This window comes from Cupressus sempervirens, chromosome 5 (genome assembly GCF_028749045.1).
Source record: "Cupressus sempervirens isolate cs-2001-9-10 chromosome 5, ASM2874904v1, whole genome shotgun sequence".
NCBI classification, from domain to species: domain Eukaryota; kingdom Viridiplantae; phylum Streptophyta; class Pinopsida; order Cupressales; family Cupressaceae; genus Cupressus; species Cupressus sempervirens.
Window position 1 is genome coordinate 539,111,922 of NC_143122.1, and position 14,316 is coordinate 539,126,237.

Sequence of the window (14,316 nt, forward strand, 5' to 3'; positions counted from 1 at the left end):
ATATAATATTATATATATGGTTAATATATTAATATTATATATATGTTAAAGATGAGTTATACATATAGTTATTTATAAACTAAATGGTGATTAACTCTAGAGACATGTCTCCTCCTCTCATATTTATATAAGATCCAAATCTGCATTTGAAAATCATCAATTACAATGGCAATGAAAATACATTTGCAGAAACGATCTTAGTTACTTCAACATGGTATTAGAGCCAAACTGTAAATGTAAGTAAACAATTGGACAAAAGAAGCACGATAGCTAGAAAGAACGGAGCTAAATCTTATTGATGCAGTTGCAGGAGATGGAGAGCAGCATGGCATATCTGATATTCCTCATGAGTAAAAGAAGCGGTACTTGTAAGGATCAGTTGTAGTATCTTATCACGACTCTAATAACCACAGCAAGTCCAAATTGGATTTATTTGATAAGAGGACATAATAAGGAAAACGGAGTATGTTATTAGGTCACTTAGATATGGGTCTTTCATAGTAAAATTTGTTCAGATACTGACCTTTGATATCAACGGAGAACTGTATATATAAACTTAAAAGACATTGGAACAGAAAACTGCGATGAAGGAAAATGATTAATATAATGATAAACAACAATCCATGTTATCAAGATACCTTTACAAAGTATTGATTATGTTAAAAATAAGCTGGGATATTAAAGATAGAACTTGGTCATAAAATACAAAATTTGTCTTATTCCTATTTTGTCTCATTCAAAGGAAACTGCAGCGATTACATTTTTGAGTAAATACAAGTGATTCAAGATTCATAATGATAAAGTTCCAAGTATTCAATAATAGTCCAAAATATATATATCCCAACCTCAACGGTGAATAGAAAAGTTCAATTACAACAAATATGTATGAAGCATCTGCGATTCTGGAAAATCACAAACTTGTCTTATATATAAAGCCTGTCGCACTCACACACTATTTGGGATTTAATAAACTATATTTAATTACAAAGAAGACAAAAGTTTATTTGATGCTTTGGAATGATGTTTTTTTTTTATCGGGTATACAGACGGGCAGGTCTCAATAAGAGACAAATCCTTAATACACATTAAAAATGAAGATGACTCACCATTTGTGAAATGATATGTTAATCATCGTGTCCTTTGGATTAAAACTACTGGAAGCTTAAGCATAGATGTTAATGTTAATATAATTGGTTTGGCAAACCGTTTCTAACTGAATCTGCCTAATGAGAAATTATAAATATAATTCCGGAACGATGAAAGGTGTGCATCTGGAAGAATCTTAACGATGTTTATGAAAGTTCATTATATTAGCCTCTATCGCAAGTAATAAATTCTGGAGGTTAATAGATATCTGCAATACATGAATTTTATTTGGAGAAGACTATGTAAGAGAAAAGGTGATAGGAGGAAGGACTTTCAGAATGTTAGAAGTGGCTGCTACAGCACAGTTTTATTTTTATTTTTATTGTTTGATACAGAATCAGAAAGAGAAAGAGAAAAGTAGAATCTCTGATATTCGGAATGTATTAAAATTGAAGTACTGGACAGCACTTACAGACAAAATCTGAAGTAAAGAAAATGATTGCGAGTAAATCTTCTGAGATGGCACCATATTTGGAGTGATCTAACTCCATTAAACAATTGTCCCCTTCTGCAAACCAAGACACCATACAATGCGAAGAACATTTCCCAGAATGATATCTTAGAGTTTGGAAACAAATCATAAATTCAATAATTGGTTCTCCGTAGATATCAGCACCCTTATATTTAGTGAATAAAAATGATGGATCAATTATATATATCAGACTATGTCAGTACGGATGCAATATTGATGGCATGTTTATTTGTGGTTTAAAGCTTGAGACAAGTCTCTATGTTCATTGTTAACCTCATCAAAGTTTCAGATTTGAATCATCCTTGATTTGATGCATACGAGTCTTCATTAAAACAGCTTGTCCTAAAGATGCACAGATAAGTATTCATTAGCTTTGAGTATTACATTTATCTACTCACTATATTCTCTCTCCTATTTGTGATTCTATACATAATATAAAAGTTATTTTGCCTTGATCTTTTCCTCTGAGAATTATCTTGCGGAAAAATGAGGAGTAGTATCAGATTCAAAGAGTCTAACACTTTATTAAAGATAAGCTTAGAAGATTTACGTTTAGAGGGATTTTGACACATTTGTTAGAGGGAGAAGATAGAGGATATGGTTTCGTCAACCGTTCGTGATATTGATCATATTGATTCAGAGGGAGTAAACCAATGTTGTGACGGAATCTTCAGTGATCGATAAATTGTAACAATTAAGAAGACTGAAATTCATGCCAACTGGCCTCGGTGGGCCCCTCCACATGAGCAGCGGCTTGTTCTTCAAGCGTGTCTTAGAAGAAAGAAGGCGTCAAAATTCATGCAACTATGTGAATGGGCCTATCCCTTGTGTACATCATAAGAAAGTTGTGACTTTAATTAAACTATCTATGAGTCTCTCCTCGATAAATGAAACTTGATGTACGAGTTGTAGAGTCATTCAAGTAGCACAATCATACTCAATCATGATATTGGCGTATTCTGGACGAGTTTGTGTTAGCTTCTACTATTAAGCTTAATGAATGTTTGGAGCTTTAATGGATTAAAAGAGCAAGTTGGAAATAAGAAAGAAGGCGTCAAAATTGATGTGGTGTAAAAGTGTTCAACGATATAAGAATGGGAAGTTTTACATTGTAGGGGGGAATAATAGGCAATGTTTCATTCCCACTTGAACCATCCTTAGAAAAGGAGATATTCCATGACCCTCATGGGTAGATAAGTACTTGTATCTTTTACATTTATCTATTCATTTATTTGTAATTCAATACATACTATAAGGGTTATTATCTTTGATCTTTTCCCTTATGTTGAGGATATTCATACAGAAAAAGAAGGTTGGTACTTTAGTAGTTCCAAAGACCCTGATGATCAAGAAAGATAAATTGAAGCTCTTGAAGCAAACATCTTTGATGATTGAGATTATGAGATACTTCTACATTAAGAGGGAGTATGACTCTTCTTCTAAGGCAACGCAAGAGCTTAGAAGATTGATAGTAAGAGGGAGTCTAGAAATACATGTGCATGACTGCATGATTTTTTTGGGCCTACTCTTATGTATATCACGAGGGAGTGATGAGTTTGACAGGCATCCTTGGGTAAAAAGAGTTTTTGAGGAAGTAACAAGAGGACCTGACTACGCAGGATCGATGTTCAGAGGGAGGAATTTTTTGAGATGCAATTCTTTGTGGATTATATCTTCTCTATGAGGAGAAGTTCTAAGAGAAATTCTTTATAATGTGCTCTCCTCTATGAGAGAGAAGTATAAGGTGAAAACCCTTTGTACCACCCTATGACTAAGTTCATGGTAGTTACTATTTCACATATGATATGTAATGAAAGGTGACGATCTTTCATTGACATATAAATAGAAGGTAACCATTATAAGATGACGTTATTGTAAATGGTAGACCTGTTATCATGGTTCTTTGGGTCACATTTTGCTGGACACCATGATAATGAACAAACAAAAGGTAATTGTTTGTAAAATGACGATCTTGCAAATAACAGGCTTGTTATCATGGACATCTCTAGATATTGTTTCGGATAATTAGAGATCATAGATAACGAATCCATTATGTTACCATGGACATCTCTAGATATTGTTTCAGACAATTAGAGATCATAGGTAACGAATCTATTATGTTATCATGGACATCTCTAGATATTGTTTCGGACAATTAGAGATTATAGATAACATATCCATTATGATTACTCTAGATATTGTTTCGGACAATTAGAGATCATAATATATGTTATGATAGTGTTCATAACATTGTGATTGTAGTTATTTGACATGTCACTATTTCAGAGTGTTAAAGTCGGATAATATGTTGTGTATAGATATCCTTAATTCTGATGTCTCATAAAATGTTTTTGTTACTTCTCCCTTGCTAAGAGGGAGTGTTAAAGTATAGCATCAGTCGAAGTGATATACTCATTATATTGAGTATTTGTATTCATGATTTATATGAATATTGTTTTATGTCTCATGTTACTGATAAGAATTATATATATATGTATGTATGTATGTATGTATGTCTATGACTTTGTTGTAGCGTTTGTTGGATTGATTTTATTTAAGCTACCTCATTGATGATAAATTGTCCTTAAGATAAGTATCTTATATATATAATATATATTATATATGTAATATAATATATAATATATATTATACATTATATATCTTATATATATAATATATATATGATATATGTAATATAATATGTATTATATATTATGCATTATATGTTATTATATAATAATATAATAATGTAATATAATATTATATGTTAAAGATGAGTTATACATATATTTGTTTATAAACTGAATGGTGATTAACTATAGAGACATGTCTCCTCCTTTCACATTTATATAAGATCCAAATTTGCATTTGAAAATCATCAATTACAATGGCAATGAAAATACATTTGCAGAAACGATCCTAGTTACTTCAACATATCATATTTCTCAATATAATCACAATTACTATAACAAATTATTATTCATAAATTATCATAATGGCTACCACCATATTACTTCATCTTTCCAAGATTTCAAGATAACAATAATAATGATTAACTAACATGTCATCCTCATACGAAATTATAATGATGACCCAACTTCCCATTTCACATGATCATAACCAATTTTACCTATCAATTGACTTCACATGAAATCTCAACGGTTTTTTATGTTTTTTCTATGTTACATGGGGATCCCCAAGTCCTTTCTGGGCGACCCCATTGCCTACATGTTTTGGGGATGCCTTGAAATTTTTATGAGAAAGTGGTAGGAGCCAAAGGGTGAGTCAATGTCTCAAGATTTTCGGCTGTCATTGGGATGGCTGGGGATGTTTTGATGTTCCTTGACTGTGTGGAGCTGGCTACACCCCATATGAAGCCTGAACCAAACATTTAAAAGAATAGGAAAAAAGAAGAATTCTGTTGTGGTTAGAGACAAGCACAGAAACAGAGCTTTGGACAGAAAAGATTTTCCCTTGAGATAGCAAATAAATTTATGCAGTGAATGCCAGTACCATTCGTAACTGATATTGAGAATAAACTTCCTTTAATTTTCAGCTACTGAATGTATATCAACCTTCAGTAACTAATAACTATACACCCTGCATGCAACTTCAAGAACCAAAAATAATGATAAGACTCTTGAAGTTGATGCTAGAAATATTTAGAAACCTTGTAGCAGTAACTGATTTTTTCAGAAAAATCATGAATTGATGCATTTTATCATGCATTGAGGGTTAGCCTTGATTGGATTAGGCAGAGATGATATTACTTGATCTGAAAGGTCACAGGCATAAAAAGTGATTGAATTTTTCAACAGACCTAGATTTCAAAATTTTTGAAGTTTTTTTTACTTCATTCTGAATTAATGTTCAATTTGATGTATATAGCTCATCTCTTGTGCAAATGTTGCTTTGGGAACAATTTACAATTTCTGACTGGTTGTTTCAGCCAGATGAGTGTATTACTGTATCCTAAATAGGAACTGTTACTACCATTCTCCTCTTCTAAAACTCGGAACCCATCAAAACCATTTTGCATCACAGAATGCCTATACATATAATACGTCATTATTATTTATTTACCAAACTGGATTCCTCTTCTTAATCTGACCCTTTCAGGTTAAGCCTGGGCATGATATTTCAGTGATGATTCTTTGATTTGTCATGTTAAAGCTAGTTGTGGGTTTAGGCTTGACCAAAAGGTTGGATATAAACAAATCCCATATCTGTACCTAGATGACCTTTCAAGAAATGTGTGCAGAACTGAGTTCTTGATCCATACTTTATGATACAAGTATGGGGTCCTATTAATGTTTGATGATTAGCACCATGCATTGTGGTTTAAGTCTACATACTCCATTTTGTTCTCACTTGCTTTGTAAAAACCCCGACTTGGCCCAGACCGTTATATTGATGTACAAACTGATAGTATTATATGTTTGGATGATTTTCTGATTTTTTAATAAAATACATACCACTGTAAAGACCTAAGCTGGCTACAATTCTGCACTTTTTATCGTTTTTGCAATTCTTTCAAAGTTCTCTAATTTTGGTATGTAATATTCATTTGTAAATATAGATCAACAAACTTCAAGTAATTTAAAATAAACAAAATAAATAATCCGACTGAAACTGAAGATATACTTTGCATTATGCTTTGGACAAACATATATCAGCATAACAATTAATTCATTGGCACCTGGAAAGCAAGTGTTTCACCAATACGGAAGCACAGGATGAATGCGTGACCTTCAAATGAGCATCCATAGGTAGTAACTCCACGTCCAACAGCTAGGTAAAATGGACGCAGGACTGGTATCAAGCTGTTTGCAGTCTCCAAGATGCAACGTTGTCTTTACGAGCACAACTCTGACTTCACAAACACTGCCACACCAAAAATGCCGTCCTCAGAAAGTCAATTGCTCTCCCCAATCAGAATTTGCAGCTGCTAGGCAATTTGAATTACTGCGATTTGGAGATGTCCACCGTTCTCTCCTTAGCCGGAGGGATATAGTAGGAGATTATCTAACAAATATCAGATCCACTATACTTCAGTAGTGCAATGAAAACACTCCTTAGATATAGTGATGATAGTAGAGAAGTTGGGCAAACTTAGCTATAACTCAGCAACTCATTTGCAAAGTATTTCCAACCCTTATACATCAGCAACGACATACAGTTAAGAACCCAGGAAAAACCCGCAAAGACACAAAATCAAACAAATATTCAAGTGTGGTTTCCCAATGAAATGAGCTCTCATTTATAAGCTTTCGTTGACCAAAGTTTCCTAAAAACTCCACTTCAGAAATTGTGGAAGTTTCCCAAAAGAACTCAACACTAGAAACTTTCCAACTTGCTTTTTAGACATATCTCTTGAAGTCATTATTATAATAATATAAACATTATTATAATGATGCAACTCAACGATTAATAAATAAATAAGAGCTCATGCAATTTATTACTTTATTAACTGTAGGTGACGACCAACTGTTGAAGCCACCCACTGCACTACCAAAAATAGCAATTGTTGAAAATAGACTTACTAAAAATAGTGAGTCCACAATTGAGACCCCCAAAACACCTTGTCAGTTTACGAGGGTCACTATGATGAGCTAACTCCATCAACTGTGTAGACTTGCCAAAATTGGGGACATTACAGTCCTCCCTTCCCAAGATTGCTTGTCCTCAAGCAATCTAACATCATACAAAAACTTCCACCAGGATCCCATAAGAAACAAGTGATGTCCTTGTCCTCACTGAGCCAACAAAATGCCGAAACCATCAATAGAACCAATAACATGACCTGCATGACCTGCAAGATAACATCGAACACTTGTGCCCAAGTGTCACCTGTAGTCAAATCCATAGAAGGTCTTAATATGTCCTCCCCACTAACCCAATCATCGAACTTCTACGCAACATACGAATCCTACACAAAGATGAAGTAGTACAGAGTCCCCATAAAATATACCTCATTAGAATCCTGATCATCTCTAGTAACCCCTATAAAAGATGAAGCCACAGGAGAACTAGGTGCAGTATATGGTTCTTTGTTGTTCCCAACAAATGCACTCACCTCCATGTATCGACAACGCCCACATACTCATCAGAATCGAAAAATATAGAAACACCACCGACTGCCACTATAGGAAACTGAATTGTATCTGCCGATGGTGTAAATTTAGCCCAGCTCCACTTAGGTGAGTGATCATCAACCTCAAAATCAATAACATGCATACTATCAACAACACACACTTGAACATCTAAGGTAGTACTGCTAAGTGCCTCACTAGATGGCTCATTTATCACAGAAGTAGTTGTAGATATATCATCACACACACTTACCCCCATTACCTCAGATTCTGCATCCCTAGGCGAAGAAGTACGCCTTTTGCGAGTATAATATCTACCTGGAATGAATCTTCTGTCACCATCCATGTCACTATATCAATCACAAATTTATCTGACAATCTCAGAAGTAAGCACCGACCAAAATAATAATTGAGCCTAGTTCCTGCAGCCTGGCAGGAAACCGCTTTGATACCACTGTAAAGACCTTGACTTGGCCCAAACCGTTATATTGATGCAAAAACTGATATTATTATATGTTTGGATGATTTTTTGATTTTTTAATAAAATACATACCACTGTAAAGACCTAAGCTGGCTACAATTCTGCACTTCTTATCGTTTTTGCAATTCTTTCAAAGTTCTCTAATTTTGGTATGTAATATTCGTTTGTAAATATAAATCAACAAACTTCAAGTAATAAAAAATAGACAAAATAGATAATCCGACTGAAACTGAAGATATACTTTGCATTATGTTTTGGACAAACATATATCAGCATAACAATTAATTCATTGGCACCTGGAAAGCAAGTGTTTCACCAATACGGAAGCACATGATGAATGTGTGACCTCCAAATGAGCATCCGCAAGTAGTAACTCCACATCTAGTAGCTAGGTAAAATGGACACAGGATTGGTATCAAGCCGTTTGCAGTCTCCAAGATGCAATGTTGTCTTTACGAGCACAACTTTGACTTCACAAACACTGCCATACCAAAAATTTTGTCCGTAGAAAGTCAATTGTTCTCCCGAATCAAAATTTGTAGCTGCCAGGCAATTTGAATTCCTGCGATTTGGAGATGTCCACCGTTCTCTCCTTAGCCAGAGGGATACAATAGGAGATTATCTAACAAATATTAGATCCTCTATACTTCAGCAGTGGAATGAAAACACTCATCAGATACAGTGATGACTGTAGAGAAGTTGGGCAAACTTAGCTATAACTTAGTAGCTCATTTGCAAAGTATTTCCAACCCTTATATATCAGCAAGGGTATACAGTTAAGAACCCAGGAAAAAGCTGCAAAGGCACAAAATCAAATAAATATTCAAGCGTGGTTTCCCAATGAAATGAGCTCTCAATTATAAGCTTTCGTTGGCCAAAATTTCCTTAAAATTCCACTTCATAAATTATGGAAGTTTCCCAAAAGAACTCAACACTAGAAATTTTCCAACTTGCTTTTTAGAAATATCTCTTGAAGTCATTATTATAATAATATGAAAATTATTATAATAATGCAACTCAACGATTAATAAATAAATAAGAGCTCATGCAATTTATTACTTTATTAATTGCAGGTGGCAACCAATTGGTGAAGCCAGCCATTGCACTACCAAAAATAGCAACCGTCGAAAATAGACTTACTAAAAATAGTAAGTCCACTTATGAGACCCCCAAAACACCTTGTCAGCTCACGAGGGTCGCTATGATGAGCTAAATCCATCAACTGCGTAGACCTGCCAAAATTGGGGACATTACATGCTTTAAGAGCATAAGATACACGATAGAATACATTGTTTTGCCCCACTTTCACTTGCATGTTGACTTTCATGGGAATTCTTATTTTGAGTTTGGTGTTACATAGTACAGCTCTATAATGAGTATGAGAAACAACTCATAATATATTGAATGATTTAACTTTAACATTTTTTCAATTGCCCTATTTTTAAATGATAGTGCTCCGCCTTCTTTGAATAATGCCTCCCATCCTGTCATTTGGGAAACGTGTTTCTATGTTTCTTGGAGTCTCTATCCTAGATCATTGGGAAACACAGGAAATTTATTAATAAATCATTTGGCTCTTAAAATTAAGAAGTTGTTATGTGTGCACATATATTGTTATGTAGTGACTTTATACCTTATATATGCAGCAATTTACACTTATCTTTTGTTATGAAAAGGAACTTGGTGATTTCAAATCATAGGCAAAAGAAAACGTGTTGGGATAATTAGTGAAACCTATAGTTTACTTGTCCTGCTTGCAGTGAGATTTCATTTTAAGTCTTATTTACTAGTGACCAAAAACCTTACCTCAAACTTTTTTATTAGTTGTAAGTGAACTATAATTTTGCTGATGCCTCGGAACTTGTGCTACATGATGAGAGATCAAAGTGCCATATTTATCACCTTTTGAAGCACAATGAGGATTGCTAGTTTGCTTTCATTTTTTCAAATATTTTGTTACTTTCTCGTGGATGAAAATTGAGGTTGACATATACTATGTTTTGTAAATAGTTTTATTGTTTGCTTTTATTACATAGAGCTGTTAGCATTTTGAGTTGCTCTTGAAGTTTGAGATTACTTGTTTATTTCATAGGATCATCTTAAGGAGGGCCTTCAATGTACCTTGGATGAAAAAGAGCTCAAATTCTTTATGGCTTTCATTTCAGTGCTGACTCATCTTTTCAAGAAACCAGGTACTTGTTTGCTTGATAAATAGATTAACTTATTGTTTTTTCTGATTTTATATTTGAAGTTTCAATGGCAGTTGTGTTTGTTTATGAAACACATTATCGCCCTAATCACATAATCAAATAGATGAACAAGCTCATTTTGTGGATGAACCATTGTGTCTCCTTGACAAATAAAATATCATTGAACATGCCATTGCCACACACTACATTGTTCTTAAAAGGCTCGTGAATGTTTGACAATCTATGGAGGCAATCTCGAATGTATAGATAGAGCAAATAACATCAGAGAACTAATTCTTAATGAGAATTGGTGGACTCAAATAGACTACTGTAATATCCCTAACTGGATATTTTCACCAAAATAACTCAAAAACACAATACAATAATTTAACAACAGATATGCATGTAAAGATTTCCCATTCATACAACAAATATCAAAATCTAGCTAAACATATATATATTCTAAAAATAGTATTGCTTTACAATGCCACAACCAAATACGTAATAACCAATCTTAAACATAGAAATATAGTTAGATTGGTAACAAAGAAATAAATGTTAAAGCACAAGTGAGATACCCGTGTGATATCTACAGCAAGACAATGGGTTTCGGCCCACTGCCTCCGAGCTCAAGGATTCCCCTCCTCAAACTGGTTGAAAGCTAAAAGCTTTTTAAATAGCTCTCCAAGAGAGAAAATAAAGTCCAAATCATGAAACTAAGTATGAGGAAATGAGCTCTTCCATCTTTTAAACACAACCTGGTGACCCTTCACATTCCCCACTTCTATCTCTTAATTCCTTTTAAAAATAATACTTTTTCCCCACTAAGGAAAATTAAGTGCTCATACATAATAATGTGACATTATTAATAGAAGTTAAGTTATAAGTCACTTTATTAATATATCACTTAAATCTCTAGGCATTAAAATCTCTGATCATATGGACTCAAGTGTGCATGTGTGATAGCTTGCCGGAAAGGTCTCAACCAAAGGCTCCTAGTTCAACCTTGAAATGTCACGAATGCCAAGCTTGCCGACTTACTAAAAATAGTAAGTATTCGGAAACCCCACTGAAACAACTTCGATCGGCAACAACTGAAATTGCCTAGGCCAAAAACTGAATTGATCTCAAAGAGTAACTGGTTAGCTCATAGGACCAAGGCAAAATGGGCTAACAACACAATGAAACTCACTGACCTAGAAAAGGGGACATGATAGTTCTCCCTTCCCAAAGATTGCTTACCCACAAGAAATCTACATTTGTATGCTAGAACCAAATGCATGGACCCCAGATCTACCTCAAAGCTGATGCTCTGTCCGACTTGATGGAGCCCAAAATTCTAGTCTCCGTTTTCGATCTTGAAGAATGAGCAAATATGAATCCGGAGAAGGGATTCAGAGATTTATGTTCATATGCAGGGCTCGCTGGACAGAGATAGTTTAATGAGAAAATATTATTGATTTCATATATCCTTGCAGTGAATGTCTACTTATCATACCTGGGCTTAATCATGGAGCAATATACGTGTCCATAATGATGAATTGAAGCACTACTGCAGCATAATCATGTGTCATAAGAGTTAATTCATTCTAATCTTGTATAAAGAGTTACTATGTTTTATTGATTTTCTCATATGGCTTAGTATTTTGGTTGTTGTGAATTTTACAAAGAGCTGGAGGTTCACAAAATAATATCATTAATTATGCTTGAAGCCTTCCTAGGTTCTAAGTTGCAGATTCTGTAGATGGTGTTAGCAAAATATAAATGGATATTATATGGAAATATACGTCCTTCAAATACCATTTGTCACAGAAACATCAGATGACGATTGGGCAGCATTTGCCAAGGAGCTGGCTGTATCAGTCAATTGTGCCAACTGAAATATTTTATGTTGGAGCATCTGCCATCAGTGCTAGCAGATGCAACTGTATATACTGGTCTATGTATCCTGAGTAAAGCCCCTTCTTGAAGCAATGATATGGAGTTTTGAAAACTAAAGGTATGCAAACATCAGAATGAAAGGCCTTTGATCAATTATACATCAGTTAATGGAATAAAAGCAACAGTATTAAAAGGATATTAGAAAGGGGAAATAAATACTAAAGTAATATCAAGCATTTCAAAAAGATTAAAAGCATCAGGTATGTGGAATGACAAACACAAGCAATCATTGGAGACCCCTCATTAATATTTTCTATAGTATATGGAGTCAAATTAAGAATTGGTATTGTACTTTTGTGATTTTTTAATTAAGACTGGAGGATGCACTGTCGTATTTCTTCCTATCTGTCCAAGCACTGCTACAGCAAAGGGATTATTATTCAGAGGGATTCCAAACAGAGCCTTCTTTTCATCCACGTCTAAAGAGAGTGACCAGGGCCAAGACAACGTGAGTATAAAGCATGAAGTCCTGAGGAATCAAGCTGTTACAAAGACTATTTGAATATATTTTTTAGGGGCAAGATTGAGCAAAGACATAAATTTATTGATGAAGCATGGAGTAGATCATTTTTGAAACCCAACCTGGAAACAAATACTGAAGGAGAGCATGAGTTCCGGTTGCTGAAGAGTGATTGCCCAAGAGACTTTGCCGCCCGTATTTTGTTGAAGCTGGAGTATTATTGAATATTGGCTAATGTTTGATGAGTACTATCTAACGCTTCTATGTATTTGTTGCAGGTTTAATGAACCCGTGTGGATGAGGAGATTTGATGCTGCAAATTATGGTCTATAAAATACGATAGAGGAAGGAGTCAACACGTCGATAAATGGAGAAGTGTACAGGGAGGCTTCCATGATAATGAAGAAAATTACATTCGATTTTGTGTAAACACTAAGGAAATTTGAACACATATCTCATGAACCGGTGGATGCGCACTCCAGCGGTGAATGCAAAGGCCATCGATTAACGCCAATGAAGGATGAAGGATATAAGGTAGATGAATAATTAAAGCGCCAGTTAAAGCCTTTAGTAAAAGGATTCATTATGCAAATTGGGGTCAATTGGTTAATCAATGTTGGCCAATTAAATAATGAATTATTTTAGATAAATGCCAAACAAAGTTGAAAAAGTTTCGTATTGTTAACTACATTTTGTGGTGACAAAATGTAGGACAACAAATTCAACCTCAATTCCAGCTACCAAACGGGCTGTAAAAGAACCTGCAACTCCACAATTGCATCCAACCTTTGCAAGACCTCAACGGGTGTGCTGACTCTGCAAGTAACCCAAGTTATAGAAATTGACAACATAATCACTTTGTAACCTTGTATCCGTGATATAGAATTATCCAACCCTCTCAGATATGTATCGCAATAATGATAAATTGACTAGTGCCCCTATAAGTACTCTCCCAAAATCACTTGTGTCGGATATTTGCAACCTCTAATCCCTTCTTCCGGAGATGGCATACCTCCATCCCATAGTGGATTATACCAACTTTGAGCCAATCTACACTTGTGCCTCATCAAATCCATGTGTGGATCAAATTGTAATGAGCACTCCTCACTGTATAGTCACAATGCATAACCTCTCCCTCAGTCAATGACTCATCGTACGGTACTATATGCCCACTGAATGTGGATGAGACATGTCCATGTTGATGAACCCTCTCGCTATCATCACCGCCAACCTCACATTTGAATGTTGAGGTCAAGGTAGAACGTGCCAAATTTAATTCCTGATTGAATTCAACAATCTGATTTTATGCCTCATGAAATGCCGCCAAGGTAGCCTCCAGGATGTCCTTAGTATTCGTGAGCTCACAAGAAAGGATGTCCACTTCTTCCTTCTTCCTTAATTCCTTGGAATAGATCTCTCTGAGATTGAGAAGATAATAGAGAGCAATGATCTTCATTAAAGATATTAATTTTGTTAGGCAGCAATTATTACTAAAGAGTAATTGCCATGATATTAACAGTTGTTAAAGGGAAAGG

General features: G+C 34.7%; 1 protein-coding gene across 8 annotated transcripts in view; it reads left to right on the forward strand.

Moving 5' to 3' along the window:
- Nucleotides 1–14,316, forward strand: part of LOC149557071 (tRNA/rRNA methyltransferase (SpoU) family protein) — a 332,528-nt gene that overhangs the window by 12,468 nt on the left and 305,744 nt on the right. For all 8 annotated transcript variants that reach the window (XR_016364835.1, XR_016364836.1, XM_089831747.1 and 5 more), the window contains exon 2: nt 10,284–10,383. Coding sequence is in view for 6 of the 8 variants with exons in the window: in XM_089831747.1 (XP_089687873.1) it covers nt 10,284–10,383 (100 nt within the window). In the remaining 2 variants the exon portion in view is untranslated. The remainder of the gene's footprint in view (nt 1–10,283; nt 10,384–14,316) is intronic.